At 53.6% G+C, this 26,661-nt stretch overlaps 2 protein-coding genes and 1 long non-coding RNA gene across 6 annotated transcripts; 2 read left to right on the top strand and 1 right to left on the bottom strand.

The window, feature by feature from the left end:
- The first annotated feature begins 1,823 nt into the window (after positions 1-1,823).
- Positions 1,824-9,916, top strand: CCNL2 (cyclin L2). 4 transcript variants are annotated; one of them, XM_037828779.1, is made up of 11 exons: positions 1,824-2,137; positions 2,500-2,574; positions 2,925-3,034; positions 3,708-3,828; positions 4,844-4,908; positions 7,369-7,468; positions 7,653-7,757; positions 7,868-8,009; positions 8,525-8,633; positions 8,711-8,803; positions 8,928-9,916. In XM_037828779.1, exons 1-11 carry the CDS (start codon positions 1,850-1,852, stop codon positions 9,283-9,285), a joined length of 1,566 nt encoding a protein of 521 aa, XP_037684707.1. In that variant the 5' UTR covers positions 1,824-1,849; the 3' UTR covers positions 9,286-9,916. The 4 variants fall into 4 exon arrangements, 3 of the variants coding, with proteins under 3 accessions (XP_037684707.1, XP_037684709.1, XP_037684708.1); XR_005215555.1 differs by lacking the exons at positions 7,653-7,757; positions 7,868-8,009; positions 8,525-8,633; positions 8,711-8,803; positions 8,928-9,916 and adding an exon at positions 5,513-5,622 and having other exon boundaries at positions 6,678-7,379; XM_037828780.1 differs by lacking the exons at positions 1,824-2,137; positions 2,500-2,574; positions 2,925-3,034; positions 3,708-3,828 and having other exon boundaries at positions 4,809-4,908; positions 5,513-7,468.
- A 1,243-nt stretch (positions 9,917-11,159) lies between these two features.
- Positions 11,160-14,733, bottom strand: LOC119528103. The gene is made up of 2 exons (XR_005215556.1): positions 14,145-14,733; positions 11,160-12,355 (listed from the first exon to the last, which is right to left on the bottom strand). It is a non-coding gene; the product is annotated as an uncharacterized LOC119528103 (long non-coding RNA).
- A 55-nt stretch (positions 14,734-14,788) lies between these two features.
- Positions 14,789-16,374, top strand: AURKAIP1 (aurora kinase A interacting protein 1). Its single transcript, XM_037828782.1, has 4 exons — positions 14,789-14,928; positions 15,272-15,361; positions 15,659-16,104; positions 16,201-16,374. The coding sequence occupies exons 2-4, from the start codon at positions 15,310-15,312 to the stop codon at positions 16,300-16,302; spliced, it is 600 nt and encodes a 199-aa protein (XP_037684710.1). The 5' UTR covers positions 14,789-14,928; positions 15,272-15,309; the 3' UTR covers positions 16,303-16,374.
- The last annotated feature ends 10,287 nt before the right edge of the window (positions 16,375-26,661 follow it).

The following is a 26,661-nucleotide window of genomic DNA, read 5'->3' as shown; positions in this document are numbered from 1 at the left end:
TCCTCTGGCTTAAGTGACTGCACTGGCATTCTTGGCGGCCCCTCCTGGTCCTTCCGTGTTTAATGGTGGCCTCTGGACTGTGAGCACTTGGAGGCCAGGGCTGCGTCCCATCCACTGATGTTTCATTGCACTCAACACAGGGCCTGACCGGGCACACAGGTGCTCAGGACTCGTCAGTTGGCAACAAGTGGGAGCATCCGAGAGCCCTTTGGTGTACAGGGTCATGACGTGTGCACTGGCTTGCAGCGAAGAAGCTGCCTTCTCTTTGCATAGCACCTCAATAAGGGAAGCAGGGGGTGTCGCAGACCACTGCAGGCTGCTCCGAGCACACCCCCTCCAGCCACAGGACCCAGCTGTCACTGATGCAGGTCAGGTGCCTGTGGCCCTGTCCCCAGCTCTAGGGCTTGGTCCTGATTGACTAAAGTCATCAACTCTTCCTACTCCTCTGCCAGTCTGTTCAGTGGATGGGCAAGTGACCCAGGCAGGACTCATCAGAAACAGTGTGTTTGCTGGGGTTTCCAGAGAAGAGAAACTTCTTCCCGGGCAGTGTTGCTGCAGCTGTTTTGCCTGCAGCCGGGAGATCCTGGTGCCACCAGCCTGGGGAGGGGAGATGTTGGGCCTGTGAGAGGCGAGGGGAGGTGGCCTCTTTGGCAGCGGAGTCTGAACTGCTGGCCCAGGTCTGCCAGAAGCCCAGGACCCATGGGGAGGCCTCTGGGTTTGAGCCAGTTTGAGTTGAGAGCAATGTCACCGGCAGGTTAGTGTCACAGCCTGCCCCTCTCCCAAGCTTCCCCCACCCTCAGGCCAGGGGTTCACAATAGTCCAGGTGAATGTTTGGGGCAACACATGCAGCCATGTTGATGAATACAGCGGCTGGAACTCCTGTAGGGTGATAGCAGCCCTGCTGCAAAGTGACTGAGAAATTGTGAAGGAACCTGGCAGTCCCTAACCTAAGAAGCTAGAGCTGAGCAGGGCTTTCCGGAAGTCTTACAGATGAGTGAATGGAGGTCAGTAAGGTCAAGAGGTTCACAAAGGCTCCCCATTGTTTTTAGTTTAAGTGCAAACAATCCATGGGGCGCCCCAGCCTCCAGCCCTGGCTCCTGCTGACCTCTTCGGGTCATCTGCCACCTGCGCCCAAACCTTGCCCGACTCCTGCCTTTCTCCATGCTGCCAGGGGCTTCCTAGAAACCCGGGACCCCATGTTTGCCCTGACCTACTGACCCGCCCCTCGACCCTGCGGACTCAACTTTGAAGGTAAAACCTTCAGGGATTTTTCCGGCGTCAGCAAGGGTTGAGAGGAAGACCACGACAACTGCCCCGTGCACGGGTGGCGGGCGGTCTGCCAAGCTCGGGCACGCACCCCTGGAACCACGACCCCCGCCCGCAGGCAGCCCGGCCTCGGCCCGCGCGGAACGGCGAGAGGGTCCTTCGGGCCCGGCCGCCGGGCGCTCGGCTCCGGAGACGTGTGGACTGGCGGCGGCAGGGGTCGGGTGCCGCGCGAGCGCCGCGCTTCGAGGCCTCTGCGCCGAAGGCGCGGTGCCACCGGGGAGTCCCCGCCACGCGGAGGGCGCCGGCGCCGCACACTCGCCGCTTCCGGGTCCGGCCGACGCTGCGGCCGCGCCCCAGGCGCCGCGCAGCCCTCTGGGTAACGAGCCGCCCCCGCGCGCGCCGATTCCGGCGACGGCTTCCGGCGCTGCGCTGACGGGCAGGCCGTCCGACCAATCGGCGCGAGACGCGGCCGGGCCTGCGCCGGCCCAACCAATGGCGCGCGGCGGGGCGGGGCGGCCGCGGCAGGAGAGCGTCGCGAGGAGCCGCCCTGCCGGGAAGCAGCCGAAGGAGTCGGCGGCACAAAATGGCGACGGCGACGGCCGCGGCTGGGGTTCCGGGGCCTGCGGCCCCCGCGGCCGCTGCCGGCGTCCCGGGCGCGGGGGGCGCAGCGCCCGGGGCGCAGGGGGTGCTGATCGGGGACAGGCTGTACTCCGGGGTGCTCATCACCCTGGAGAACTGCCTCCTGCCTGACGACAAGCTCCGCTTCACGCCGTCCATGTCGAGCGGCCTCGACACCGACACGGAGACCGACCTTCGCGTGGTGGGCTGCGAGCTCATCCAGGCGGCCGGGATCCTGCTGCGCCTGCCGCAGGTGAGGGCGAGGGCGCGGCCGCGGGCGGAGGGAGCCGGCGCGGGGCGGCCCGGCCCTTTGTTGGCGGCCGCCGGGCCCCGCGCCGGCTGCGACCCCCGGGCCCCCGGCCTCGCCCCCTGCCCCGGTCTCTCCCACCCGTCCCCCCGCCGGCCCCGAGCCCACCCGCGCTCGCCTTGTGGCCTGCCTGCGGGGGGCACGGGTCGACCTCCTGGGCGGCCGGACTGCGGGAGCCTTTGGGGAAGTCAGAGGTTTGGGAATTTATTCTTGTTTCCGGAGCCACGTGAAGGCTGGTGACTCAGTCTTACCTGCGGAGCTCTCTAATAGGTGGCTAAAAGCGATAGAAACTTTTTTCTCTTCCCCAGGTGGCCATGGCTACCGGGCAGGTGCTGTTCCAGCGGTTCTTTTACACCAAGTCCTTTGTGAAGCATTCCATGGAGGTAAGGGCCTGCGCCTCCTGTGTGTCTTTCCCGCCGACGTGTTGAGGCTGAAGCTTGCTGTGGTGTTTTGCCCAGCTGCTCGTTCCCAGGTCTGAGAGCCTTGGCTCTCCCTGGCAGACTTTTGCTTTGTGTGCAGCTCCCTTTTGTCTTTTTTTTCCATCCCCCTAATTTTTATTGTGGTACTATGGGTATAACCTAAAATTTCCCACTTTAGCAGCTTTGAAGTAGACAGTGCAGTGATAGTAAGTACATTGGCAATGTAGTGCTGCCACAGCCGCCCCTACGGCCCTTCCCAAGTCTGGAGGCCTCAGGGTGGGAACAATCCGGAAGATGCAGTGCTTGCCTTTCAGCACGTGTCAATGGCCTGCGTTCACCTGGCCTCCAAAATAGAAGAGGCCCCAAGGCGGATACGGGACGTCATCAACGTGTTCCATCGTCTTCGGCATCTGAGAGAAAAGAAGTGAGTGTCTTATCAGACCTTTCATAGGTGTCTCTGTATTTCTCTGGTTTTTGAATGGCACCAGCGCTTCTGTAACAGAACTCAGGGCGTGGGCTTTCAGCTTGTGGGTCTTCGTTAGTGTTCTCCCAAGCACCAGAACAGCATCTGATGCCCAGTGTGCTCAACAGGGATTGTCAGTGGATGAAGGGGCTCCTGCGATGAAGGGCAGGGCCGTGGCTGCAGTTTCCCTGCTAGCGGGCTTCTGGGTTGCCCTCTTATCTCTGATCTCCTACACATCTCTGCTCTGGAGCAAGGGTTTTCAGCCTCTGAACTACTGACGTTTTGGACCGGCTCGTTCTGTTGCAGGGCTGGCCTCTGTGTTGTAGGGTGTTGAGCAGCATCCCTCGCCTCTGCACTCTAGGGTTCAGTTGGTATTTACTGCACACCAGAGAGCCATTTGTCTGTAAGGAAAGAGGAGAAGATGACAGAGGGAAAAGTAACTTACTTAGTGTTGGGGTCTGAGGAAGGCTTTGTGGTGCTGTCAGCTGAAGGGAGTGAAGTCAGCTTCCTCGTGACGTCTGTATGTAGCACAGTGTTTCTGTATTAGATTCCCAGCCTTTGGAGAGAATCACAGGGTTTGAAAGATCTCATTTTAGTTGATCCTTATGCAGGTCACATGCTTTTGTTTTTCTAGGAAACCCGTGCCTCTAATATTGGATCAAGATTATGTTAATTTAAAAAACCAAATCATAAAGGCAGAAAGGCGTGTTCTAAAGGAGCTGGGCTTCTGCGTCCACGTGAAGCATCCTCACAAGGTGGGTATGGGGCTCAGGCCTGGCCGCTGCCCGTTTTATTCTCCCTGCCGAGCAAGGCTGTGAAGAGAATTTAGATGCGTCCCAGACTTGGTTTTCCAGTTTGTGTCTATAATCTGACAATAATTCTTCATTCATTAACCTTATTGCGTTACCAGTTGATTTTAATATGTTTTTTAAGCGGTGTAGAATTGGCATGTTCTCAGTTTGAACTTTCAGAAATAGTGCTAAATTTGTAAAAATTGGTTCTATCAGTTTTTTTTTTTCTCAACAGTTTATTTTCTAAAGTTGCTTTAGTAATAGCCTTTCATTGTCCTATGAGGGAAATGGAAGAATTTTGAGCCTGTTTATTTTGAAATGAACTAAGATAGTTTTGTAGCAAGTAGTAATTGCAGAGCATGGCTACCCTATTTTTATTAATTTTAAGTTTGTTTACAATGCCATGGGTATCTTCTGTGTTACACTTTTAAAAACATTGTTTTAAGAAAAGATTGCCATTCGCATTTTTTTATTTCATTCTCTGCTTATTGATGGGTTTCTTTGTGTTTTCTCTCTCTTTGACTTGATTTTTTGTCATTGTTTCAAATTCTTGGTAAACTCTCCAATTTAAGTGCAGCTTTAAGTGCTTTTTTTCATTTGCTGGAGGATTTTCACATTGTGTTTTGTGCGAGTTGGTGATTGGGATACGGAGATGTTTAGGCCAGGCTAATCTCACTGATGGAAAAAGTATCGAAGCTGAGACTGAGAATCGGCCAAGTGCCAGTCATGAGAAACGAGGCCTTCGTGCCGGGGTGCAGCTCTGTCTTCGTGTGTGTGCTTGCTGCCCGGCTGCAAAAGCAGGTGGCAGGTGTGTCAGCAAAAGCTCACCCTTACCTGGGCTCCGTCCACTGGGCTTGTGACTGGGAAGCCACTCCTGGACTCTAGCACGAGCCTCTCGTTTGCTGCGTGGATGCCCCAGACATCTGAATTCTTGGCTCTCAAGATTCTTGGTAATAACTGCCTGACCCGTATCTTCCAGATAATCGTTATGTACCTTCAGGTGTTGGAGTGTGAGCGTAACCAACACCTGGTCCAGACGTCATGGTGAGTTGATTTTCTTTGTTTTTTGAGACCAGCAAGGGCAGTGGCAGGATATGTTGATTTGAGGCACTTGGGCAGTGGGTGGTCCGTCCCATGGCTGTGGTTGTGGGCTGCAGTCCAGTGTCACTGCAGTGTAAATTCCAGCCAGCCTCCCCAAATGTCAGGCACTGGCTGAACGGTAAGGTGGCTAATACCCTCCCTCCCTCACTGCCAACCCCAGGCAGAAGCAGCCTGTGGGCTCCCCCTGGGAACCGTGCGCTCGGCACATGGGGGCTTTCCCCAGGGGGACTGGGGGCTTTGGGGGCTAAGGTAGACTTAGCATCACGTATCTGCTGGGAAGTTGCTTCTAACCGCTTCTCCATTAGGAGATTGGTGGGAGGATGAGAAGGCCCTTAAGGTTTTCCTACAGTTCTGGGGACGGATTTTAGCAAGGCAAATGCTGGCAGTGAAATCCAAAGTAATAGTTTAGTTTTGGGGGTGTCTTGGTGAGTTTTCTTCCTTGGAGTTCAGTCTGTAGGGGTCATATTTTTGCTGACTGAATGGTGCTATGATGTGTTTACTAGAGAACCTATTTTGACTTTTCTTTTCTGTACTCTTTCAATCAAAGGGTAGCCTCTGAGGGTAAGTGACTAAGACTTCTCCTCTGCTGCCCAAGTGCTTTGGTGCAGGGACAGCGGCCGTCTTCAGCTCTCCACAGAAGGCTGCTCTAGACAGGTGGTATGCGTCCGGTAGCGTGGCGCTGGCCGACTGGCGCGGTGGTTCTGGCGATCATGCTGTTTGTTAACCCCGTCCTGCTTTGATCATTGTACCGATCAGACCAATAACTGTCTTGACTTGAGTTTTGTCCCTTTAAAACTGTTCCTGTACAAGAAAGATGCAATACCTTTTCCTTAAACAAAAAAAATTCCATGGAAAGCTGTAAGAATTGAGGTGTCCAGTTGGCCTCTGGGTATTCAGACTGGCAGTATGGGATTATGTCATTACTTCCCAAAGTCCTAAAGTTGCCCTTTGTAGCAGCCAAGTGTTGAAATATTCTGGTAAAAGGTGTGCATCTTTAAATTGTTTCATGGGCACTGTTTATATTGTAACTTATTACAAATATAGCAGTAAGTTTAAATATCTGTTTTGAGGACTTCATTTATTTTGTTTTTAGGACTTAAATGTTAAAGAATCACTATCACTCTTCTCTTTGAATACTTAAACATTTTATTAGAACCAAGACAGTGTCTACTGCGGGCTCTGTACATAAACATGTGATCTGTTCAACTGCAAAGTAGTTTCCAAAAGTAGGATGGTGCTGTCTTCACAGCAGCTTTTTCATGACTGTCTCACAATGCCTAGAGCGAGAACTTTGAGAACCAGATGCTGATACAGGCATCTGTAGCATTTGTGGTCTAGAAATGTCTGAGTGGGTCTGTACATTACTGTCTGCAGGGTTTAGGGAGGGGGCGTAAAGTAAAATAATGGTTTCTCGCTGTGGGTAGGGGCAGTAAATGTATTGCTTATTCAGCTGTTCCCTCATGGAATTAATTGTTTTTGTAATATTGAAAAACCTAATATCTGATTGTAGTCTATTAAGTCTTAGAGAAATGCAGCTTAAGGACAATGTTGAAAATGTGGCCAGTTTTAAAAAGCGTTAACTTTTTTAAAGATGCACATGTTTTGTATTTTTGTATCTTTTAAAGTATGGACAAGTTTTTTAAATGTACTGATGTGATGAAACTCTTAGTATTTTGTTGCTTTTGTCTGATCTTATGAATGTTCATTTTAAGACTCCTTGTTGAAATGGGACAATTTGGAAACGGTTCTTTGCTAAGCCTGAGAAGAGGACGTCCTTTGGGTGTAGAGCTCTCTTCTGCATGACATCCCCATGCACCCGAATCGCACCCAGGGCCGTTTTGCCCTCTACGTGGACTCCCTTCTGGAAGCACTCGGCTGCCAAGAGGAGGAGGGACAGGCTGTGAGCGCCCCACGGAGAAGAGGAACCGAGAGGAGGGCTTGTCTCCACAAGCCGTGTGGGCCTCGTGCTCACCCAGCTGTTTGAGTTTGCATGCTTCTGTGCGCTATGGATTTTGAGCATTTAGATTGTTTTCATCAAATACATTTTAACCACTACGGTAGACATTTTCTTTCTGAGGCATTGTGCTTTGCATGAGAGCAGACTGAGAGTGAGGGGGAAAAGTAAAGTTAAAATTGGTTCTCTCATATCATAGCAATATGTATTGTCTGACATTCAGCCAGCTTTTTTTTCTTTTTCTTTTTTTCTTTTTTTTAATTTCCCTGTCTTCCTGTCAGAAAAAGCAGCTAGAATGATTCTCCATTAACTCCTGAGATTCACGGGCCTGTCTAGCTCTGAGTCCTGGCATTAGACCACTTAGAGGCGTAGTGACTTTATCTAGGCGGAGCAGGCGGAGACCCTGGGTTGTGAGGCGTGCTGCAATTCTTCCTGCGTTTGGTTTTCAGGAATTACATGAACGACAGCCTCCGCACCGATGTGTTTGTGAGGTTCCAGCCTGAGAGCATCGCCTGCGCCTGCATTTACCTCGCCGCCCGGACGCTGGAGGTCAGTGCTGCCGCTCCAGCCCCCAGGGGTTGTCTGCGGGGGCTTCTTCAGATCACGCTGGTCTGTGCCAGTGCAGAGCGTACCTCTTGCTGACCAGTGGGGGCTTGTAACTGACCTAAAAACAACCCTCATTGGCCATGAGGTTGTTCACAAAAGGGGACGGTGATGGCATTTGTGTTTGCAGATTCCTTTGCCCAATCGTCCCCACTGGTTTCTTTTGTTTGGAGCAACTGAAGAAGAAATCCAAGAAATCTGCCTAAAAATCCTGCAGCTTTATACCCGGAAAAAGGTTTTTCTATATTTTTTCCTGTAACATAGATACTTACATATTATACATTTACGTGTTTGTGTTTGGCCGGAAGCTTGCGTTTCTGAGCGGCAGGGTTTTGGCTTTTGAAGGTTGACCTGACACACCTGGAGAGTGAAGTTGAGAAGAGGAAGCGGGCCACGGAGGGGGCACGGGCCCAGGCACGGGGCTTGCTGCCAGGTGGCCTGCAGGGCCCAGACGGCACGTCAGGGTTCTCGCCCACCCCCAAGCCAGGTGAGTGTGCCGGGCGCGGCTGCATGTGGGGAGCCTCCCTCACCTTCATTTGGGGGCTGTCCTCCTTCCCTTAGGATTCCTCTTGAAATTGGCTCAGTAGGTTGTCGGGATTTTCTGCATTGGCATCCCTAGTGGATACCTGTAGCAGATCTTTGAAGTCAGACAAAGGGCTCCTAAAGGAGCTTGTTTTTCATATTTCATTAGCAAGGCATATGGACAGGCTTTCTGAAATGGTTTTGTTCACCACACCCACCTGATGACCTTGTCTTTTCATGAAAATTTGATTTACGGATTTGGGGCCAGTAGTAGGCAGCGGGATGAGTTGTCAGCTAAGCGGCTTTTCGGCGTCGCTCTGGCCCCTGTTGAGGCTCTGACGCAGCCTCAGTGTAGAAAGTAACCATCAGCGTGTTTCTCCTTCCGTCCCCTGGACGGCCCGTCATCTCACTCTGCAAAGACATTTCTTACTGAAACAGTTTTCTGATTATTGGTTTTTAACTTGTACTTGATTCATGTAGAATCCCCCAAAGAAAGTAAAGGAAATAAGCCTTCTCCACTCTCTGTGAAGAATGCCAAAAGGAAGACGGAGGGCACAAAGAAAGCCAAGGCTGACAGCCCCGTGAATGGGTAAGACGAACGTGCCACTGCTCCTCTGGGGCTCCATGGGGAGGGCGAGGTGGTTGACTGTGCTCTGGCCTTCACAGCTTGCCAAAGGCAGGAGAGAGCCGGAGCCGGAGTCGGAGCCGTGAGCAGAGCTACTCAAGGTCCCATTCGCGATCCGCCTCTCCCAAGAGGAGGTCTGTGTGGGTCCGGGCCTGGCAGAGGGGGCGGGTGCTGTCCTGTTTCCTGCTCCCGACCCCTTGGGTGTGTAGAGTATTGGGGAAGGGGCTGCCGGCTCGATTGTCGTGCTGTTCTTCACAGGAAAAGCGAAAGTGGCTCGACGTCCAGCGGGTCCAAGTCCCAGAGCCGCTCGCGGAGCCGTAGTGACTCCCCTCCGAGACAGGTGCACCCTGGCGCTGCCCACAACGGCCCCAAGGTGAGGGGCTACCGGAAGGCCAAGGACTGCAAGTACACTGCCACCCAGAAGCCACCCAAGTCTCGGAGCCGGAGCTCATCCCGCTCACGGAGCCACTCCCGGGAACGGGCCGACAGCTCTGGAAAATACAAAAAGAAGAGCCGCTCCTGCAGAGACCAGCGGCGGGAGCGCTCACGCTCCTGCGAGCGGACCGCCCATCGCTACGAGCGGGACCACCCCGGGCACCGCCGGCACCGCCGGTGAGGCCTGGTGCTGGTGCTGGCCCTTCTCCACCTCTGTGGACCTTGGGATGAATTTGGAGGTGAGGTTGGGGGGCCGGCGTGGTGCCCTGAACACCCATCCCAGCCCCAGCGGGTCTGCAGCCCGGCTGAGGCCCACCCCCCATGAGTGTGGCCCCGCTCAACCTGGCCCCACCCAGGGCGCTGGCTCCCGTGGCTGCTGTGTGGTGCTAACGGCAGGCCGTCCCCTCTCCCCCCTGGACTGATGCGCAATTACGTGAAACCAAGGTGATTTGTAGAGCCTTTGCCTATATTAGGTCGTACTTATGTACATACTTTGCGATGTTCAACCAGATGAGAAAATGGCCTTAACAGCCCCTCGTTCTCTGTCCATGTTGTAAATAAATGTGTTTAATACAAGGTAAAGCTATATATCAACATTTCACAACTTGAACTCTTGTCAGCTTAAAACTTGTGTAGAGAATTCTGATTTTTAAAATGTGAAGGTATTTAGATCTGTGTTGAAAGTCGTATATTTTTATGTGTGCAATGCTGAGTGCAGGTCACCAGCTCCTAACAGAGAAGTTTCCTATATATGCATTTTATGTGGTTTAAATAAACTCAGTTCTCTCTACTCAGGACATTTGGAATGCTAACGAATTTGTAGCTTGTCATTTTGCTGGTGGAAAACCATGCACAGGCCTGCCCCGGGCCAGCAGCACAGTCCTGACGGCATGCTCCACTCTCTTCCTACTTGCGCGGCTCGTTGGAGCACTGGGTCTTGGCTCCTTCCTGTACCTTCCCTTCCACAGGAGACTGGGAGGGCCCTGAGCCCACCTGTACATCGGGGCAAGAGGTGTCTTCTTGGTGGCCCATAAAAGGGAAGGTTTGATAATGGGCTAAAATGATGTGAAGCCTTCCTGGTACCCGGCAGTGGGGCTGAGCTGGTGGCGGGATCAACTCCTTCACAGGCAGAAATGGGTCACCACGGTCCCTGCAAACTTGCCCAAGAACCAGGGAGTTTGGCCGGGGCCCCCAGTGGGCCCAGTGCTCCAAGGCTCCAAACTGCCCTTCCTTGCTGCACGTGCAGACTGGAGAGCTGCGTGGAGGTTGGGTGACAGGTCACTGCAAGGACGGGCTCCTCCCTGGGCAGCAACTGAGCTGGCGCCAACATCTGGACTCGGGACAACAAGCAGAGGTAGCTTGCACCCAGGAGTTCCCAGGCTGCCCCGGTACACAGGTGTGAGTGGCTGAGCATCAGCCTCACAGGTATCCACCATGTGGGTCACAGCTCCTGGGGGTCCTGTCGGGAGGAAACAGGAGACAAGTAGTCAGCAGGTCCTGGGTAGGGGTCTCAACCAGGGGTGGTTTTGTCTCCTAGGGGATATGCAGCAACATCTGAACATTTTTGAATGTCACAACTTGGGGTTGCTAATGGCATCTGGTGAGTGTAGGCCAGGGATTGTGCCGAGGAGAAACCGTGGCATTTGGGGACATGGCCTGGGGGACACAACTCCTCAGCGGGTCAGTGAGATGAGCCTGCTTGGCTCTGCGGCCCCCACAGCTTCCAGACGGCAGGTGCAGAGCCCTTGATGCCTTTGGACCTATGTGACCCACCCTCAAGCCCACCAGTCAGAACGAAATATCATCACTCCCCAAGGTTTTCCTGCACTCCTTTACCACCACCCCCCTCACCCTTCTCCCCCACCCCACATCTCCAGGCAACCTCTCCTTTCTGTCCCTACAGAGTCATTTGCATTTTCTATTTTTATATAAATGCAGTCACACAGTACACACTTGTTTTTTGTCTTTTATTCATGTATGTATATTTTGAGATTCCAACCGTATTGTTGCTGTGTATCTTATGTCGTCTCCATATTGCTGAAAGCGGTTATTGTACGGACTGTTCTGCATCACCTGCAGACTCCCCCTTGGCAGCATTGGGCTCAGGTGGCATCTCATCCACTCTGCCCCTTAACACAGATTTAAAACCTCAGTAAGGGGGGGGGGGGCAGTTACGATCCAAAAGTGCAGTAAGACGTTTCTATATTACCTATGTAGTTCTATGTCTTACAGCTTCAGGTTGCTGTCTAGTGTCCTTTCATTGCAGCATGAAGAACTCCCTTTAGCATGTTTTTGTAGCGCAGGTCTTCAGGTAATGAACTCTTTCAGCTTTTGTTTATCTGTAAATGTCTTAATTTGGCCTGCAGTTTTGAAGGACAGTTTTGCCAGATACAGCATTTTGGTTGACAGGTTTTTTTCTTTAAATATTTAAATGTGTCATCCCACCATCTTCTGGCCTCCATGGGTTCTAACGAGAAATCCGCTCTTAATCTTATTGGCAACCTTGCATGTGACAAATCACTTCTCTCTTACTGTTTTTGAATTCTTCTCCTCGTCTTTGGATTTTGAGAGTTCAATATAGTGTGTCTTTGTGTAGATCTGTGGGATCCTGCTTGGAGGTCACTGGGCTTCCTGGATGTGGATAATATTCAGGTTTGGGAAGTTTTCAGCCGTTATTTCTTCAAATCCTTTTTCTGCCCTTTTCTCTGTCGTCCTTCAGGGACTCTCACAATGCTTACATCATTTTACCTGATGGTGTCCCACAGGCCCATCAGGCTGTTCATTTTTCTTCAGGTTTTTTTTCTTAGTTTGCAGATACTTTCTTCTGTCTGTTCAAATCTGCTATTGTATCTGTGTAGTTTTTCATTTTACTGTATTTTGCAGCTCCAAGATTTGTTTGGTTCTACCATTTCTGTTTTGTTCGGGCAGTTTTTCTTATATTCTTTAGTTCTTTGAGTTTGGGTTCCTTTAGCTCATTAAACATATTTAATGATTGGTTTAAAGTGTTTGACTAATAGTTAAAATGTATGAGATTTCTCAGGGATGGTTTCTGGCAAGTTCTGTGTCCGGGCCATACTTTCCTATTACTTAGCATGTTTTGTAATTTTTTGTTGAAACTGGACATCCTCAGTCTTATTTTGTTAGAACCCTGGAAATCTAGTTCTCTCGCTCCTCTGGGACTGCATGGGCTGTTTAGGGCTGGAGCTGTCAATTTGTGACTTTTCTAAACTATTTTTCCTCCCAAACGGAAACTGGAAAGAGAAAAGAGAAAAAAATAAAATAAGTACTGTCTTTTAAAGATTCCTCTGCCACATATCTCTGAGGAGGGTTGGATCAACATCTTTCAGAGCAAAGGCCCCCCATGCACCCCTGTAGTTTGGAGGACTGGGTCCTCAGGGCCCACTGTGGCACCGGCAGGCTGCACCAGCAGCCGGGGCTGCAGTCCCCACTGCTGCTGGCCACACTGTTGGGGGTGGGGGGTGGCAGCTGCTGCTTGGAGGGTGATATTCCCCAGTATTTACTGCAATTTAGCAGACACTTCCTGCAGCTCTTCCCTGGGTGCAGCACAGTGCTCCTCTAGACTCCAGGGTTCCTGTCAGTTCAGTAGGTGTTTTGGTGGAGGAACTGCGTTCCAAAGCTTCCCATTATGCCATCTTCCCATAATCTACTTCCTTTGTTTTTAATACAATGTATTTAGCTGTGTGTTTATATAATTCTTAATAATGGCTGTGTCTAACAACTGGCTTGCAAAACTGGGAATTTGGCTCTTGCAAGCTAGTGAGAGCTGGCTCCAGGGTTACTTCTGCCAGGCTGGCTCAAGCTCCACGAGGTGGCAGGTGCCCTGCCTGGTTTGCAGCCTCAGTGCTCAAGATTTTTGGGCTCCCCAGCTCAGGTCAGAAAATGAGCCCCAGACTGGGGTCTAACCTCTGCCAGCCACATCCTTTATGCCCCTCCACTTCCAGGCTAGAGATACAAACTTTCTCTAATTTCTGAAGATCCTGGCGAGAGAGGCTTTTCTGGAGGTAAATGGGTATTTGGAGGAAGAAACAGAAATACGTACAATGATGTGTACCCCCACACATACATACTCACTTCTCCCACTGCAGTATTCTTCCTCAGTCCTCTGGATCCCTAATTAGGAGTCATCTTCCTAGTGTAGTCTCAGCTTTGCCTAGTCTGCAGGCTCTGCTCATGCCAGGGTCCTCCCACAGAGTGGCCATTGTACACATCCCTCCCATACAGGCTCCATGCACCAACTGTGACAGAATAAGGATGTTCCCCCCGTGTGCCCACACTGCATTGGTAAGGTGAGGAAGCCAGGCATACAAGGCTGTGGGACTTCTACTCGACTTCCGTAAAGGCCAGAGCTGGCCTGGCTTGTTTTCTGGGACAGGGGACAGGTCTGCTCTGGCTCATCCAGCCCTGGATACCCCTTCCACCAGTACCTGACTTGGGGTGGGAGGTACTCTACCCGCACCCCAACCATACATAAGGCTAGAAGGCAGTCTACAGAAGGGCAGAAAGTGACAGGGCAGGGGTTGCCCTTCTGCAGACTGCTCCCAACACCATCACCCGCTTCCTGGCTGTGGGCCTGCTGTCCACAGGATTCTCTGTTGGGCCCTGGCTTAATGGACACTGACTTTGCACCAAAGTGAGGTTCTCAAGGGCACTGACCTGCTTACTCCTTTCCAACCCAGTCCACTACGGAGGCTGAGCAGCTGAGGTGAGGGGTGGGTTCACAGAACATGTGCACAGACATTATGCTTGGGAGCCCAGGTCAGCCCCTTTGGGAGGCAGAGGGGCTCCTTGCGACTCAGTTGCTTGGCTAAGTTGAAGGCTGGGGATGACCAGGCTTTGCCGCTTCCTGCCCAGACTCCGTGGAATACCCTTGGCCCTCAGAGCACCCCTCTCACTCTCCCATGCGGCACCCCTGCAAATTCAGGAATCCATTCCAGGGATCTTGTTCATGCTAGGCAACCTCAGCGAGGACAACCGGACCTTCCTAGACTAGAGAAGAGCAGTGCCTCGGTAGCCACCTACCCTGGGAACCAGCAAGGGGAGCTCGGCCGAGCCCAGTCCTACACGGAGGCTGCTTCTGTTTTTCGGACAAAAATTAAGGTCTGCATCTTATTTGGACTGGAGAGAGGGGAGGCTGCCAAGCCCAAGGGATGCGGCGGCGGGTGCTGCCAGCCCGACGCTGGGCACGGGAACCCCGAGGCCCCGCCGGAGTCCTTCCCGGACGGCCGCCCGGGCTCTGCCCCCAACACAGCCAGGAGCCCGCTCTTCCCGGGCTAGGCGGGCCAGGGGCGACGCTTGGGCTGCGTGAGAGCGGGGCTGACCTCCGCTCCAGAGGCGAAGAGTCGGAGGCGGCAAAACCCCCTCCAGCCCCAGGTTCCGGGCTCTTCGCTTAAGTCAGGCCGTCCGAGTAGCTCCAGCCACTTCCGTCGCCCGGTGACGCCACTTCCGTCCGCCTGGGCGTGCGTTCGCCTGCTAAGAGACCGACTCTCTCATTGGACCGATGTGCGGCGTGTTCGGGCCATACAGGCGCGCAAGCCCCGCCGTTGGGGTTTATGGGAAATGTCGTTTTCCCGCTTCCGGATAGGATAAGACGGAGTTGGCGAGCTGGGACCCGGGCAGGGGGCGGAAGGGCGGTGCTTCTCGCCGGAAACCGTTGCTTTCTGGGCCCGGCGGGGCTTCCTGCCGAGGCGGAGCGGGCTGCATGGGACGCCAGGGGGCGCTGGGCGTCGGAACCTCCGGCGGTCGCGCGCGGGGCCGGGGCCAGGTTGGGCACGGACCGGAAGTGCCTGAGCGCGGCGACGGAGTGGTAGGTTGAGGCGCTGGGGTCTGGCCTGGGGAGGTCGGCGGGAGGCCCGAGGGCAGGGGAGGAGGCGAGGAAGTTCCGGGCCCCCGGCCACCCGCCCTGCTGCGCGCTCGAGCGTCGCCGTCTCCCCGCGGTCCGGGCTGGGGTTTCTCAGAGCGGGAAGCTGAGGCTCAGGGGCGCTCAGTGACCTGCCCAGAGCCACGCAGCCGGGGTGGCGGGCGCGGGGCGTGAACCCGAGTCTGGCCGTTGGAGAGAGTGATGGGATGCGGCGGCCGGGGCAGGATCGCAGTCCCCAGCTCTGCCCAGCCGCTCCCGCTTGACCTGCCACCCGCCACCTGTGTTCCAGCTCCCTTGAGCACCTGAGGCCGCTGCCACCCTCAGACAATGTTCTTGGCGCGCCTGACTTCTCTGCTGGTCAGGGCTGCTCCCCGGGCAGGTAAGAGGCCCTGTGGGGGCAGGTGGGCAGGAATCAGGCCTGGGTTGGGGATTTGGGGTTCAGCGGCCCAGCGTGCTCGCAGCCACTCTGCCTCCCCACATGCGGTTTTCCCTGCTCTGGGCTCTTGCTGGGCCAGGGAATCAGAACAGGCACAGCGCTTTGCATCACAGAGGGGGCGTCTGGGCCTGATGGTCAGCAGTGCGCCTGCTGCTGTCCAGCCCTGATGGGCCTCGGGCGGCCCTGCTCAGACTTCACGTAAGCCCCAGAGTGGGGAATCTGCTTTCTTGTTTCCTGCAGGCTGCAGTCTGCCCCAGCCTGTCTCAGGGGTGCTGGGCAGCCATGCCAGCAGGCCCCACTACAGCACACAACCAGCAGGCCCCAGAGGGGCTGCCCCCCTCCCTGGCCAGCAGGCCCAGGTGGAGCTTGAGGAGATGCTCGTGCCCAGGAAGATGTCCATTAGCCCCCTGGAGAGCTGGCTGACTTCCCGCTACCTCCTGCCCAGACTGGACTCTGGGACCCTGGAGTCTGTGTTTTCTGCCCAGCCCTACGAGTGTCCACCCAGCAAAGAGGGTGAGTGGGCCAAGCAGGGGGATGAGGAGGTCTGGGATGCACCCCACATGCAGTGCAAAAACGTGCTGAAGATCCGCCGGCGGAAGATGAACCACCACAAGTACCGCAAGCTGGTCAAGAGGACTCGGTTCCTGCGGCGGAAAGTCCGAGAAGGGCGCTTGAGACGGAAGCAGGTGAGTGAGGGCCCTTGCCAGCCGACACAGGGTGGGGAGCTGAGAATGCCTGCCTTTGGCACAAGCCAGTCAGTGATCCTCCTTCTGCCCTCACAGATCAAGTTCGAGAAAGACCTGAAGCGCATTTGGCTGAAGGCGGGCCTGAAGGAAGCACCTGGGGGCTGGCAGACCCCCAAGATCTACCTGAAGGGCAGATGAGTCTGGTGCCACCCCCACCTCCCATCTGCCTGTCACCGTTTGTGACTCGCGTAATAAACGTTTGAGAGCTCAGTTGGCCTGGGCTGGTCCGGCACGTCCTCGGCCTGGGATGGGCTATCCTGGAGCTGGGGCTGGTGCAGCCTCTGGGGATCCCAGAAGCCCACGGGACCCAGGGTGGCAGATTGGCCGTCCCTTTCCCTGGGTGGCATTTGTCCTGGTGCTGGGAGCAGCTGCACAGGCTCCTGCCCCATCCCGAAGGGCTGGGCTTACAGGAACAAGAGCCTGGCTGCTGGGGACCGGTGGCTGTGCACCCTCCCAGCCCTTTTGTTGCTGACTCGGTGCATGCACAGGTGCCGAAAGCACTGAGGGACTCCCAGGACACGGGCTTCGTGAACGCCTGGATGGCAGTGGGGGAGTGGCCCAGTTATGTTTTACGAAGGCAGAGAGTGGTGGTCAAGGAGGGTCTCACGGAGGGTGTCCTCGAAGGGAGGGTAGGGGAGCAGGCAGGGTCCCTGGATAAGGAACTGGCAACCTGTAGTCTTTGAGGACCCAGGACTCATGTGACTGAGCCGCCTGCTCAGCTGCACCTGGTCACGTGGCCACTGGGCCGGGTGTCAGCACTGGGCTACCTGGTGGCTGCTGGCTCCTGCCTCTGCCACTTCCTGGGGCTCTCGGGATGGGGGGGTCTCATGAGGAAAGCCTAGCCCCAAGGGTGTGCTTTGGAAGTTCAGCGTGGGAGCCGGCTGAGGAAGGCGTGTCTGTTCAGGGAGACTGTAGATGCTCTGTCCCTCATTGTGAGCCAAGGGCCTCAGGTCCCTCCTTCCCCAGCCTTGTCACTATTTCTCCTCGGGTTGAGAGGAATTCTTTATTCCTAACAGCGAGGGGCTGGGAGGGCTGTGGGCACCACCTCAAGGCTCCAGGAGGCTGGACCAGCCAGAGGAGCTGGTTTGGGACACCCTGAGTGTCGTCCCGGCCCATCTTCACCCTCTCTCCAACGTCTCAGTTAAAGGGGGTGTGGTCAGGGGAGAGCAGGCGGTCTCTTTCCTCTGAGCTGTACTGAAAAGCTCTCTCTCGCTGACGAAACTGGAGGAGGGCGGGGGGCCAAGCTACACCCCCACCCCCACTCCCTTTCTGGACTGCTGAGAGGCTGTGGGGGCTTCTCATTGTTGGTCAGAAACGTGTCCAAGGCCTCTTTGGGAGCCTTGGAGGTTAGCTGGCCTTCCCTAGCACTCCTTGTAGTCTGAAATGGACGCGTTAGCTTCGAGGGCCAGGCAGGCCCCTGCCCGGTGAGGTCAGCACAATTCTTGTCAACTCAGCCCCTGCCCACTGGGGATGCAGGTGCACGGAGGGGCGTCTGTGGTGGGTGCCAAGCAGGGGAGCCTGCCCAGGCCTTCAGGCCCTCAGGTGCAGGAGGCAGCAGCTCCAGCCCCTGGGAGCCTGGGAGGAGATGGGCTCTCTTGCAGCTGGGGTCACAGGAGCCTTCCTGGGCCCCAGTTTCCTCAGCGAAGGGTTGGCCAGTGGGGCCCAGCCAGGGCTCTGGTGGAGGAGCCTGGGAGCACCTTCTCCCCGAGTCAGATCTGGGTTCTGCTTCCCAAGCCTGGCTGCCAAGCAGCTGCTCCCAGATTTCCTCCTAGCCCCTGCCAAGCAGGAGTGCTGCCCCGTGGCTCACCCCATTCTCCTCTGGTTGTGAGAGGAGGAAACAGAGGCTAAGTTTGTTCAAAGGTCTCCGGGCATCTGGTGAGGACGGTGTAGTGATGGCTCCCTCGGGACTTGGCTGAGTGTGCTCGCATGTGACCAGCCAGCCTGGCCCAGCCTGGGGACCCAGATGGTGCCTGCGGGGCCTCAGCTGGCCAAGCAGTCACAGGCCGCCAGCCCTGCTCCTGCACCAGCCACTGTGAGAGGGCCGGGGTACAGCCAGGGGAACCCCCATGAGGCGGCTTGGCCTAACTGCTCTGCCGGGGCCTGGTTCTTAACTCGGTGCTTGGCCACGTCTGTGGACGCTTCTGTTTGTCACGTCTAGATGGGGTGCTGGCAGCTGATGGTGGAAGCCAGGAGGCTGCTAAACATCCCCGTTGCCACAGGCCACCCCACAGTGGAGAGCGATTGGGCCCCAGACCTTGGAGGTGCCATGGTTGAGGCTCTTGCTGCAGCAGGGCAGCCCCGAGCAGCCCCTGACACCGCAGGCCAGGCCAGCCTGAGCCCACAGGCCTGTTCCTTGGCTCCTGCCTGTGCCCCTGAGGCCCTGGGAGAGCCGCCCCTCCCTGCAGCCACAACCACGGCCTCAGGAGGCAATTTGGGGCTTTATTTTTATCTCTGCAGCCCCTCCCAGGCTTTGAGATGCTGTCCCTCCCTCTTCTCCATGGGGCCTTTGCCCTGTCCCCAGCTTTGTGGGACGTGCCATGCCCTTCTCCCTTCCCCGGGAGGAGGGCAGGAGGTGGGGTGGGCTGGGGGCTGCCAAGCTGCCTGTGCGGTGTGGTTCTGGCCTGGGGCCCACACCTCATCCCAGCCTTCCTGGCAGCGCCCATGGCTTGGGTCTCAGCCAGGGGAGACCCCACTCAGGGCCCAAGCTGGCAGGTGAGGGGAGGGCTCCCGGGTGCCCGGGGCAGGGGCACAGCCTTGATGTGGGGCGGCCCCGTGAGCCAAGCCTGCCCCTCCCCGGCTGGGGCGAGAGAGAGGCCGGGTGGGCCCAGAACCCCCGCGAGAAGCCGAGGAGGGGGCTCCACCAGCGAGCGGGGCCCTGGGTTCAGGGGAAGGCCCTGCCGGCAGCTCACTGGGTCCCAGCGGGGTCCCTGCTCCGGGGCCGCCATGTGTCTGCAGAGCCCAGTGCGGCTCACGGTGGCGCGGGCGGCTCCAGCTCTGCTTGGAGCGAAGGGGGCGAGCAGCCCGCCCTCCCCTCGGGCCGTGCCGGCCACTGCTGCGGGAAGGATGCAGGAACCGACCGGGTGGCGGCGGGAAGGGACGTGGGGCAGAGGCGTCTTTCTCTCTTAGTTTTAAAGAAAACCTTGAAGTGACTTGAGCGACAAGAAGCCCCCTTGCCCCCTGGCAGAACTGAGCAGCCCCCAGGGTGCGTCGGGTAACAGTGGGGGGGACCCGGGGGCCTTTGCAGGGTGTCAGGGTCGGGGCGGGGGTGAGGGGCTGGGGTGGCAGCCTCCATGCCTGCTGCGGGGGTACCTGAGTCCCTCTCACAGGTGAGCACATGGGGTCACGTGACGGTCGCAGCACCTGCGTGCAGGACGGGGCGTGACCTGGACCAGCTGAGACTTTGGGGTGGGTGGGGGGAGCTGGAGGGCTCGGGCAGCCAAGGTGGGGTCTGTGCCTGTGTCCCCAGGACTCCGTGTGTATCTGAGCATGTCTGTGCACCTCTGCGTGTGTGGAGGGTGGAGTATTTTGAGGACCACACGGGTGCTGCAGGGTCCCAGGTGACAGGTGGCACCCACAGGGCCACCGCGGGGAACAGGCTGAGGGGTGTGGGGAGGGGTCGCCACAGGGTGTTATTGCTCCTTGGGGCCCTTGGCAGGGGACACCGAGCAGGAGGGGTGGGGCTTCAGGGGTGACAGAGGCAGGCTGGGGAGGGTGCACCCACCGGCTCTGGGGACCCTCAGCAGGGCCTGGGCCGCGTAGGGGTTCCTGAGGTTGGAGCCACGCCGGACGCTGGTGCAGTTGTCATCTGGGCGCTGAGTGAGTGCCGTCCATCCATGTGGCCGGGTGCCCGTGAGGGAGGCCGTCTTATTTGTGCCTGATCTTCCAGGTAGAGGTTTGGAGAAGCCTTTCGATTCTGTCAGTGGGGACCTTCTCCCGGGGGAAGCGATCGGCCCCTGCTCTCATACAGGGTTTTCGTGATAGAAGCCATTATCCTGCATGGGGCCTCAGTTCTGGTTAGTGGAGAATGCTTTAAACTCACACAGACAACGGCAGAACAGCGATGCCACGGAACGTTGCTGGTGCTACAGCGCATAGCAGGATGTTCCAGAATTTTCTTGGTGACTTGATGGCCAGTTTCTACCAGTGAAATCTCTCTGTGATGAATTTCACAGTAAGCAAAAAGTTGAAGACATTTTCCAGTGTATGAAGTGCAAGTACGGACAACAGCAGTGAGGTTGTTTGATGGTGGAAACCGACTCCTCCCGTTCCTTTGGGGGGGGGGCATTTTCTCGTCACTGATGCGTGAAGACCGCATTTTATTTACGTTTTATTTAGCAGAGTTCTTTGTTGGTGAAGTTGGAAAAATAACCATTGTGATTCTGAGGAGGAAAAGAAGGTAGCCCCAATTTATCATTTCAGCAAGTTGTATGTTTGATTGAAAGCCTTTGATGTTTAAATAGAACAATTTTGGTTAATTCCACAATTCAACTGTTATAACTTGCTGCTGCTTACCGTGATAGAAAGCCACAGCCTCCTTTCCCCTGGCACATTCAGTAGATGACTGTTGAGATCACATTTGCTAATCAAACTGAGAAGGATAAATGACCAGAGGGTATTGCATGTAGTTCAGAGTGTATATGAAGATTGGATTAAAAAAAAAGTTAATGTGCCGTGTGGGATGTGAAGTGACACAGCTGCCTTGGAAACCCAGGGGGAGGATAAGTCTAGAGCTGGGTGGGGCCGAGGTGGGGGGCCGGGGTGGGGGTGACCTGGCAGAGAAAGGCCCATGTGTGCAGTGTGACCTGCTGGTCATAGCCGCATGCAGCAGGACAGGCAGTAAGCTGGAGCACTCACCTGCAGAGCACTCACCAAGGCACACGCACCACGGAGTGCTCAACGTGGAGCACTCACTTGAGGAGCACTCGTCATGGAGTACTCACTGTAGAGCTCTCACCTGAGGAGTGCTCACCCTTGGAGCACACACCGTGGAGCATCCACCCCTGGAGCGGTGAGCAGGAATGGATGTCCCATGCTCTGGGCCCAGCCGCGGGCTCTCCTGGGTCTGCACGGGCTGGCGGCCCATCGGGGGTGCAGATGCTCAGTGCTGTGGGAAGGAGACTGATCTGGCCAGGAGCAGAGTTTGGGGGAGACCTGCCACGTGGAACCAGGTGGGAGCTACAGGTCTCTGGCCCTTGGCCACCACGACTGGGGGGCTGACTTGGACTCCTCAAGGGCCTGAGGCAGGAAAACAGGAATCCCTCACGTGAACAGGGGTCTCCTCCCTCCACCCAGCATGGCGGGGCCCGTCACTGCTGGAGGGGCTCATGGGGCTTTGACACTCACGTGTGTCTGTCACTCCCACCTCCTCCACTGAACCCGGGGCCCCAGGTGGGTGCTGCCTTCTCTGCTGCCTGCCAGTCCCAGTGCCGGCAGGAGCCTGGGGTCAGGTGGGCACTCGGCAGGAAGGTGGGGCCGGCGGCTGGCCAAGTCACAGGCAGGCCTGGGGTTCCGGGGCTCTCCAGCCCACCCGGTGTCCCGGAGCTCGGGATGGGGAGCAGGGTCCAGGGGCTCGGGCTCTGTGCCCTCCCCTCCTCCGAGAGGAGTACTCGCCTGTGTCGATTTTGTTTTATTACTAAGTAAGATCATATATAAAGTAAAATTGTTCTGCAAAACTTACGGACAAAACAGCAGTTCCTGCCTCACTCCTTGCCCCCACCTTCAGTGGAGTCTTCCCGCACTTGCCGTGGGGATGCTTCCAGAGCACGCGCTTCTGTTTCTTGACTTCTCGACTGTAGACACGAAGTACTGATACCCTGTTCTGGGAGGACTCCCCTCTCCCGTACCTCTCGGCCCGGTTTGCCCTCCCTGCGCCGGCACAGCCCCTCGCGGTGGGTGGCCCGCCCGTCGAGTCCGCGTTCGCACCTGTAGACGGCACGCGTACCCGCTCACAGCTCCTCGGGATGACGTCTCCTTTCTTGTGTTACTCTTTGTTTTCCTGTTTTGTTTTTTTGTTCGCATTGTTTTTTTATGTATCTATGACTAATTCACCCCTAAATTTGCTGACAATTCAGAAACGCTCAGTTTGGTCCAACCCCTCAGGTAATTCTTGTCCCTTGGAGTCACCTCCCGGCCCCGCTGTCCTGCCCCGCTCCGGGCTGGCTGCCCTGGGGCCTTCCCACAGCTGCCACTGGGTTCTCCTGGGATTTCTTTGCCCAGTAGCTGGGTCTCCTCTCTCTGCAATCCAGGCTTTTTGTATGTGTTTTTCTCTCTTGGTTTACTCCCTTCTTTTCATAGAATAGATCCGTTAGTAGCTTTCTGAGAAGGGGTTGTGGGAGATAGATCATGGAACTATGTTCTAAATTCTGTGACTGTTTTGCAATAGGATTGAGGACAGCCCCCCCCCCCAACAGGCACTGTGGTGAGTTCATTACAAGAATTGTTTCCCAGCAAACCTATAGTCCTCAAGTACAGAGATTAACTTGCTCGCAGTCACTTCCCTGAGAAGCCACAGTGCAGCCCTGAGTCTGGCTCCAATTTAATAGTTAAAAAAATTTTGTATATATTATACCTGTACATGGTCAAGTAGTTTAATAGTTCAACAAGTCTTAAGAAAAACAGCAGTCTCTCCCCTTCCCCCTTCTCCCTTCCCAAGGGAATTTCTGCCCTTTTAGAGGATTCTTTTGGCATTTATCACCATATCTCTAAATTGGTGGCTTTCATACATTTTTGACCAGGTCTCAAAATAAGAAATATATTTTACAATTCTACCTGGTACACAGACACACACACATCCTAAATCAAATGTTCACCAAACAATAGTTACTCCTCTAAAGTGCGGTATGCTCACATGTTCTTTACTCTACTCTGATTTGAAAACTCCGCCGCTGACCACTAAGTTGAGATCGCCCTCGCTGCGGGGTAGAGGATGCGCTTTAGAAACGGTGCTGGGGTGCCGTGTCCCCCGGCTCTGGGCGTTCTCTGTCGGCACCGTGTTCCAGGAGGTGAACCGTCACCTCCTCCCGTCACAGTTCCGCCTGCTGCCTTCCCTTCCCATCCTCCCAACGCGGTGACATCGTAAGTTGACACATAAAAATTGTGCTTACATGACGGTAGCTGTATAAATTAAGATTTACACGGAACTGAGCCATACAGTAAACTATGAGTGTGTTTCCTATCCCACATAAATATTTGTGTTCCTGGAGTCTGTTGGTGCTTTGTGGTTTTGCTTCCCCAGTCGCTGACTTTTCTATGCCCGCATCACAATCTCAGCCCCAAGCTCACCCAGTGCCCACCGCACCTGGGCTCCTGTTTCCTCCCCCTGATGAAACCCCCCTGGGGAGCCTTGCTCCAGCTGGGCCGCCGCCCGCTGCACTTGGCGACGGCTGTCACCTGGGGATCCCCGCAGCCTGTCTCCCGTTCGTGTCACCCACGTTGGTTCACTCCCTTCCTTCAAAAGGGCACGTTCTTCATCACCTCCTGAGAAGAGAAGTCTGAGTCTGAAGGTTTGAAACTTCACGCGTCTGAAAATATCTGTATTCAACCCTGTTACTTGGTCGATGGTTTGATGAGTTATAGAATTGTAGATTGAGATTATATCCTACAAAATTTTGCAGGTGTTTCTCCATTATCTTCCAGCTAGCAGTGCTGCTGTTGAGAGAATGCAAATGTTTTGAGTCATCAGTGAGGAACCTGCTTTTTTCCTGTCTTGAAGCTTCTCTTTTTTTCTCTATTGAGGGTTCATAACGATGCACCTCCCGTGGGCCTGTTTTCACCCTACAGGAGCCCTGTTCAATACAGAAACATATAACCTTCAGTTTGGGGAAGTTTTCTTGAATTATTTTGTTTTGATTTTCTACTCTAAATTTATTTTCTTTATGTCTGAAATTCCTGTTATTCAAATTTGGCCATCCTGAACGACCTCAGATTTCCTTTTATTTTCTTACATTTCCAACTCTCTGATGTCTTCAACAATTTCTTCCAGTTTATTTTGTGTTTTTTTTTTCATTTCTGTTATTTAATTTTTAATTTCTAAGAGACTTGTTTTCTGAATATTCTTTTTATATTTTAAAATAGCATTCTTTTTGTTTCATGGATATCTCTCTACACTAAGGATATTAATGATGGCTTTTTTCTCTCTAATTTTTCTCCTCAGCGTCTTGTTTCTGTTTCACACAGTTGATGTTTTCTGTGTGTTGACTTTGGCCTCTGTTTTCCACATTGGTGGGTTTCCTCTCGTGGCACCTGGCTGTGTGTCCAGCAGCAAGCCGTGTGCGGGACACCCAGACTGTGTCCCCCAAACACCGTCCCCTAATAAAAGGATGCAGATGCGGCTGATTCCGGGTAAGGTCGCTAACCTTGGCAAAGAAAAAGACAGGACGCCTGGTAAACTTGAATTCCGGACAAACAACAAATGGTCTAGAGCATGGGTGTGTCCCTTGCGATGTTTCGTCTGCGGACTCTAAGTCCAGGTCAGTGGCAGGAAACACATAAGAAGAGTCCAGACGACCCTTTCAGGCCGTAAAGCCAGGAAGCTGTCAGGGACTGCGGGGCTCGTGCCGCAAGCCTCTGGGAGCCCACCTGGAAAGGCTTTCACTGTCCAAAGCTGGGACAGTTCGGCATCAAAAAGAATAGTAACCTCGACTGAGACACCCACGTGCACTGAAACCCTTCGGTTGCCTTCGGAACTGCTGGGGATCCAGTCCTGCCTGGGAGCTGGGTTACAGCGTTCTCTTGGACTGGGAACATTTTCTGAGAAGATTGGTATATCCTTTCCTACCTTACTGGAACGGAAAAATAATGTGTATGTAAAGTCTCATATTTAATGGAACTCCTGTTCTGAGTGGCTTAAATAGACTTAAGTACTTACATAGACTTAAAAGAATGTGAGAATTTCCAGAAAGAAAAAGGAAATTGAACTTCTTATGCTTTACGAGTGCTCACCCTTTAAGAAAAGCCATTTTCTCACAGAGGCTGCTGCTCAAAAGAAAAAGAAAAAAGCTGGGAAGATGGTTCCTTGTTAGATAAAAAGCAAAGAAAAATGTAAGTTGATACAGAGAACAAAAATGAAAATGAAGCTTTAGTATGTTTAAACATTATTTAATGGGAAATATGAAGTTTAATAATTTGTATTAGAAAAGGTTCAGGTAATATTTTTAATCAAAATGAATCATTGGACAAATTAGACTAGTTTCAGGATTTTGGTTTAAGACAAATACTTTTCTTTCTCCTGATTTTATCACAGTGTATAAAAGAATGTAACATTATACAGTAGTTTCTCAGAGAACTATGCTTATTAACTTACAAAAAGCTTAATTAAATAATTTCCCTAAATTTTCTATTCTAGTTAATTTTTTTTATTTTCAATTTTGAACTAATTTTAGTCTTATAGAAAAGTTGAGAAAATAGTACACAGAGTTCCTAGAAACAATTCACCCAGCCTCCCCAATCTTAATATCTTATATTACCATAGAACAATGATCAAAACCAGATATTAGCATTGACATAAAACTGTGCATTCCACCACTTTTCTCACTGATGTCCTCTCCCAGCCCCAGGATTTAGACATCAGATCAGCTCTGATCGTAACAATCCTCAGTCTGTCCTTGTCTTTCATACCTGTCACTTTTCCAGGAGCAAGTACCAGTCAGCTGTTTTCTAGAGATATCTCCTTTCGGGTTTGTCTCATGTTTTTTCATGTGCATTTTTGGAAAGAATGCCAGAGAAGTGGTTTTCCCATCAGCACGTCGTATCCAGAGGTCAGGACACGGGTGTTTCCTCACTGGTGATGTTTGCCTTGGTCATTTGGTTAAGGTGGTTTCTGCTGGATTTCTCCCCAGAGATCATTATTTTTTCATGAGGCTTCAATCTCTCTTGTCCTTTCCTTAAACCCGCAGAGCTCCCTGTAGCATCTCCTGTAGGGCAGATCCAGTGGTGACAAACTCCCTCAGCTCTAATTTGTCTGGGAATGTCTTAATTGCACCCTCAGTTTTGTTTTTTTTTAATGCAATTTTATTGAGATATATTCACATACCATAAAATCCGAAGTCTACAGTCGCTCACAGAATCATCATATAGTTGCGCATTCATCACCACAATCCATTTTTTTAAAAATATCTAAACAAGAGTGCTTTATTGATAAAAGTTTAGCTTTAATAGATACAAAACTGCTGTGTAAAATAAGTGTTTTCAAAATACATTTCTGTAAGTAGAGATTACCTCTTAGTAAAAGAGCAATTATGTATTAGCAAAAGTATATATTTCTATTCAGGCAGCAAACAGAGAGGAATTTACAAGTGTAACTTGGATCCAGTAACGACCCTTATCAGGTGGCCATTTGCCCTAAGCAGAACTTTTATTCAAACACAAACGGAGCTTATAGTGACAACCTGCTTTTTTTCATTGTTAGTTTTCTCAAGCATAGTTAATAAATGCCAAAATAACCCAAATAATTGACCTTGTATAGAGTCACGGAATCCCTTTCCCCTGGTAAACATGTTG

The sequence above is a fragment of the Choloepus didactylus genome, chromosome 2 (assembly GCF_015220235.1).
Source record: "Choloepus didactylus isolate mChoDid1 chromosome 2, mChoDid1.pri, whole genome shotgun sequence".
Taxonomy (NCBI): domain Eukaryota; kingdom Metazoa; phylum Chordata; class Mammalia; order Pilosa; family Megalonychidae; genus Choloepus; species Choloepus didactylus.
This window is presented reverse-complemented; position numbering and strand designations above follow the sequence as displayed.

Coding starts and splice junctions, on each gene's coding strand:
- CCNL2 (XM_037828779.1), top strand. CDS start 1,850: ATGGCGACGGCGACGGCCGCGGCTGGGGTTCCGGGGCCTGCGGCCCCC. Junction 7,469..7,652: donor TCGCCGCCCGGACGCTGGAG/GTCAGTGCTGCC, acceptor TTGTGTTTGCAG/ATTCCTTTGCCCAATCGTCC. Junction 8,010..8,524: donor CTCGCCCACCCCCAAGCCAG/GTGAGTGTGCCG, acceptor TGATTCATGTAG/AATCCCCCAAAGAAAGTAAA.
- AURKAIP1 (XM_037828782.1), top strand. CDS start 15,310: ATGTTCTTGGCGCGCCTGACTTCTCTGCTGGTCAGGGCTGCTCCCCGG. Junction 15,362..15,658: donor CAGGGCTGCTCCCCGGGCAG/GTAAGAGGCCCT, acceptor TGTTTCCTGCAG/GCTGCAGTCTGCCCCAGCCT. Junction 16,105..16,200: donor GGCGCTTGAGACGGAAGCAG/GTGAGTGAGGGC, acceptor CTGCCCTCACAG/ATCAAGTTCGAGAAAGACCT.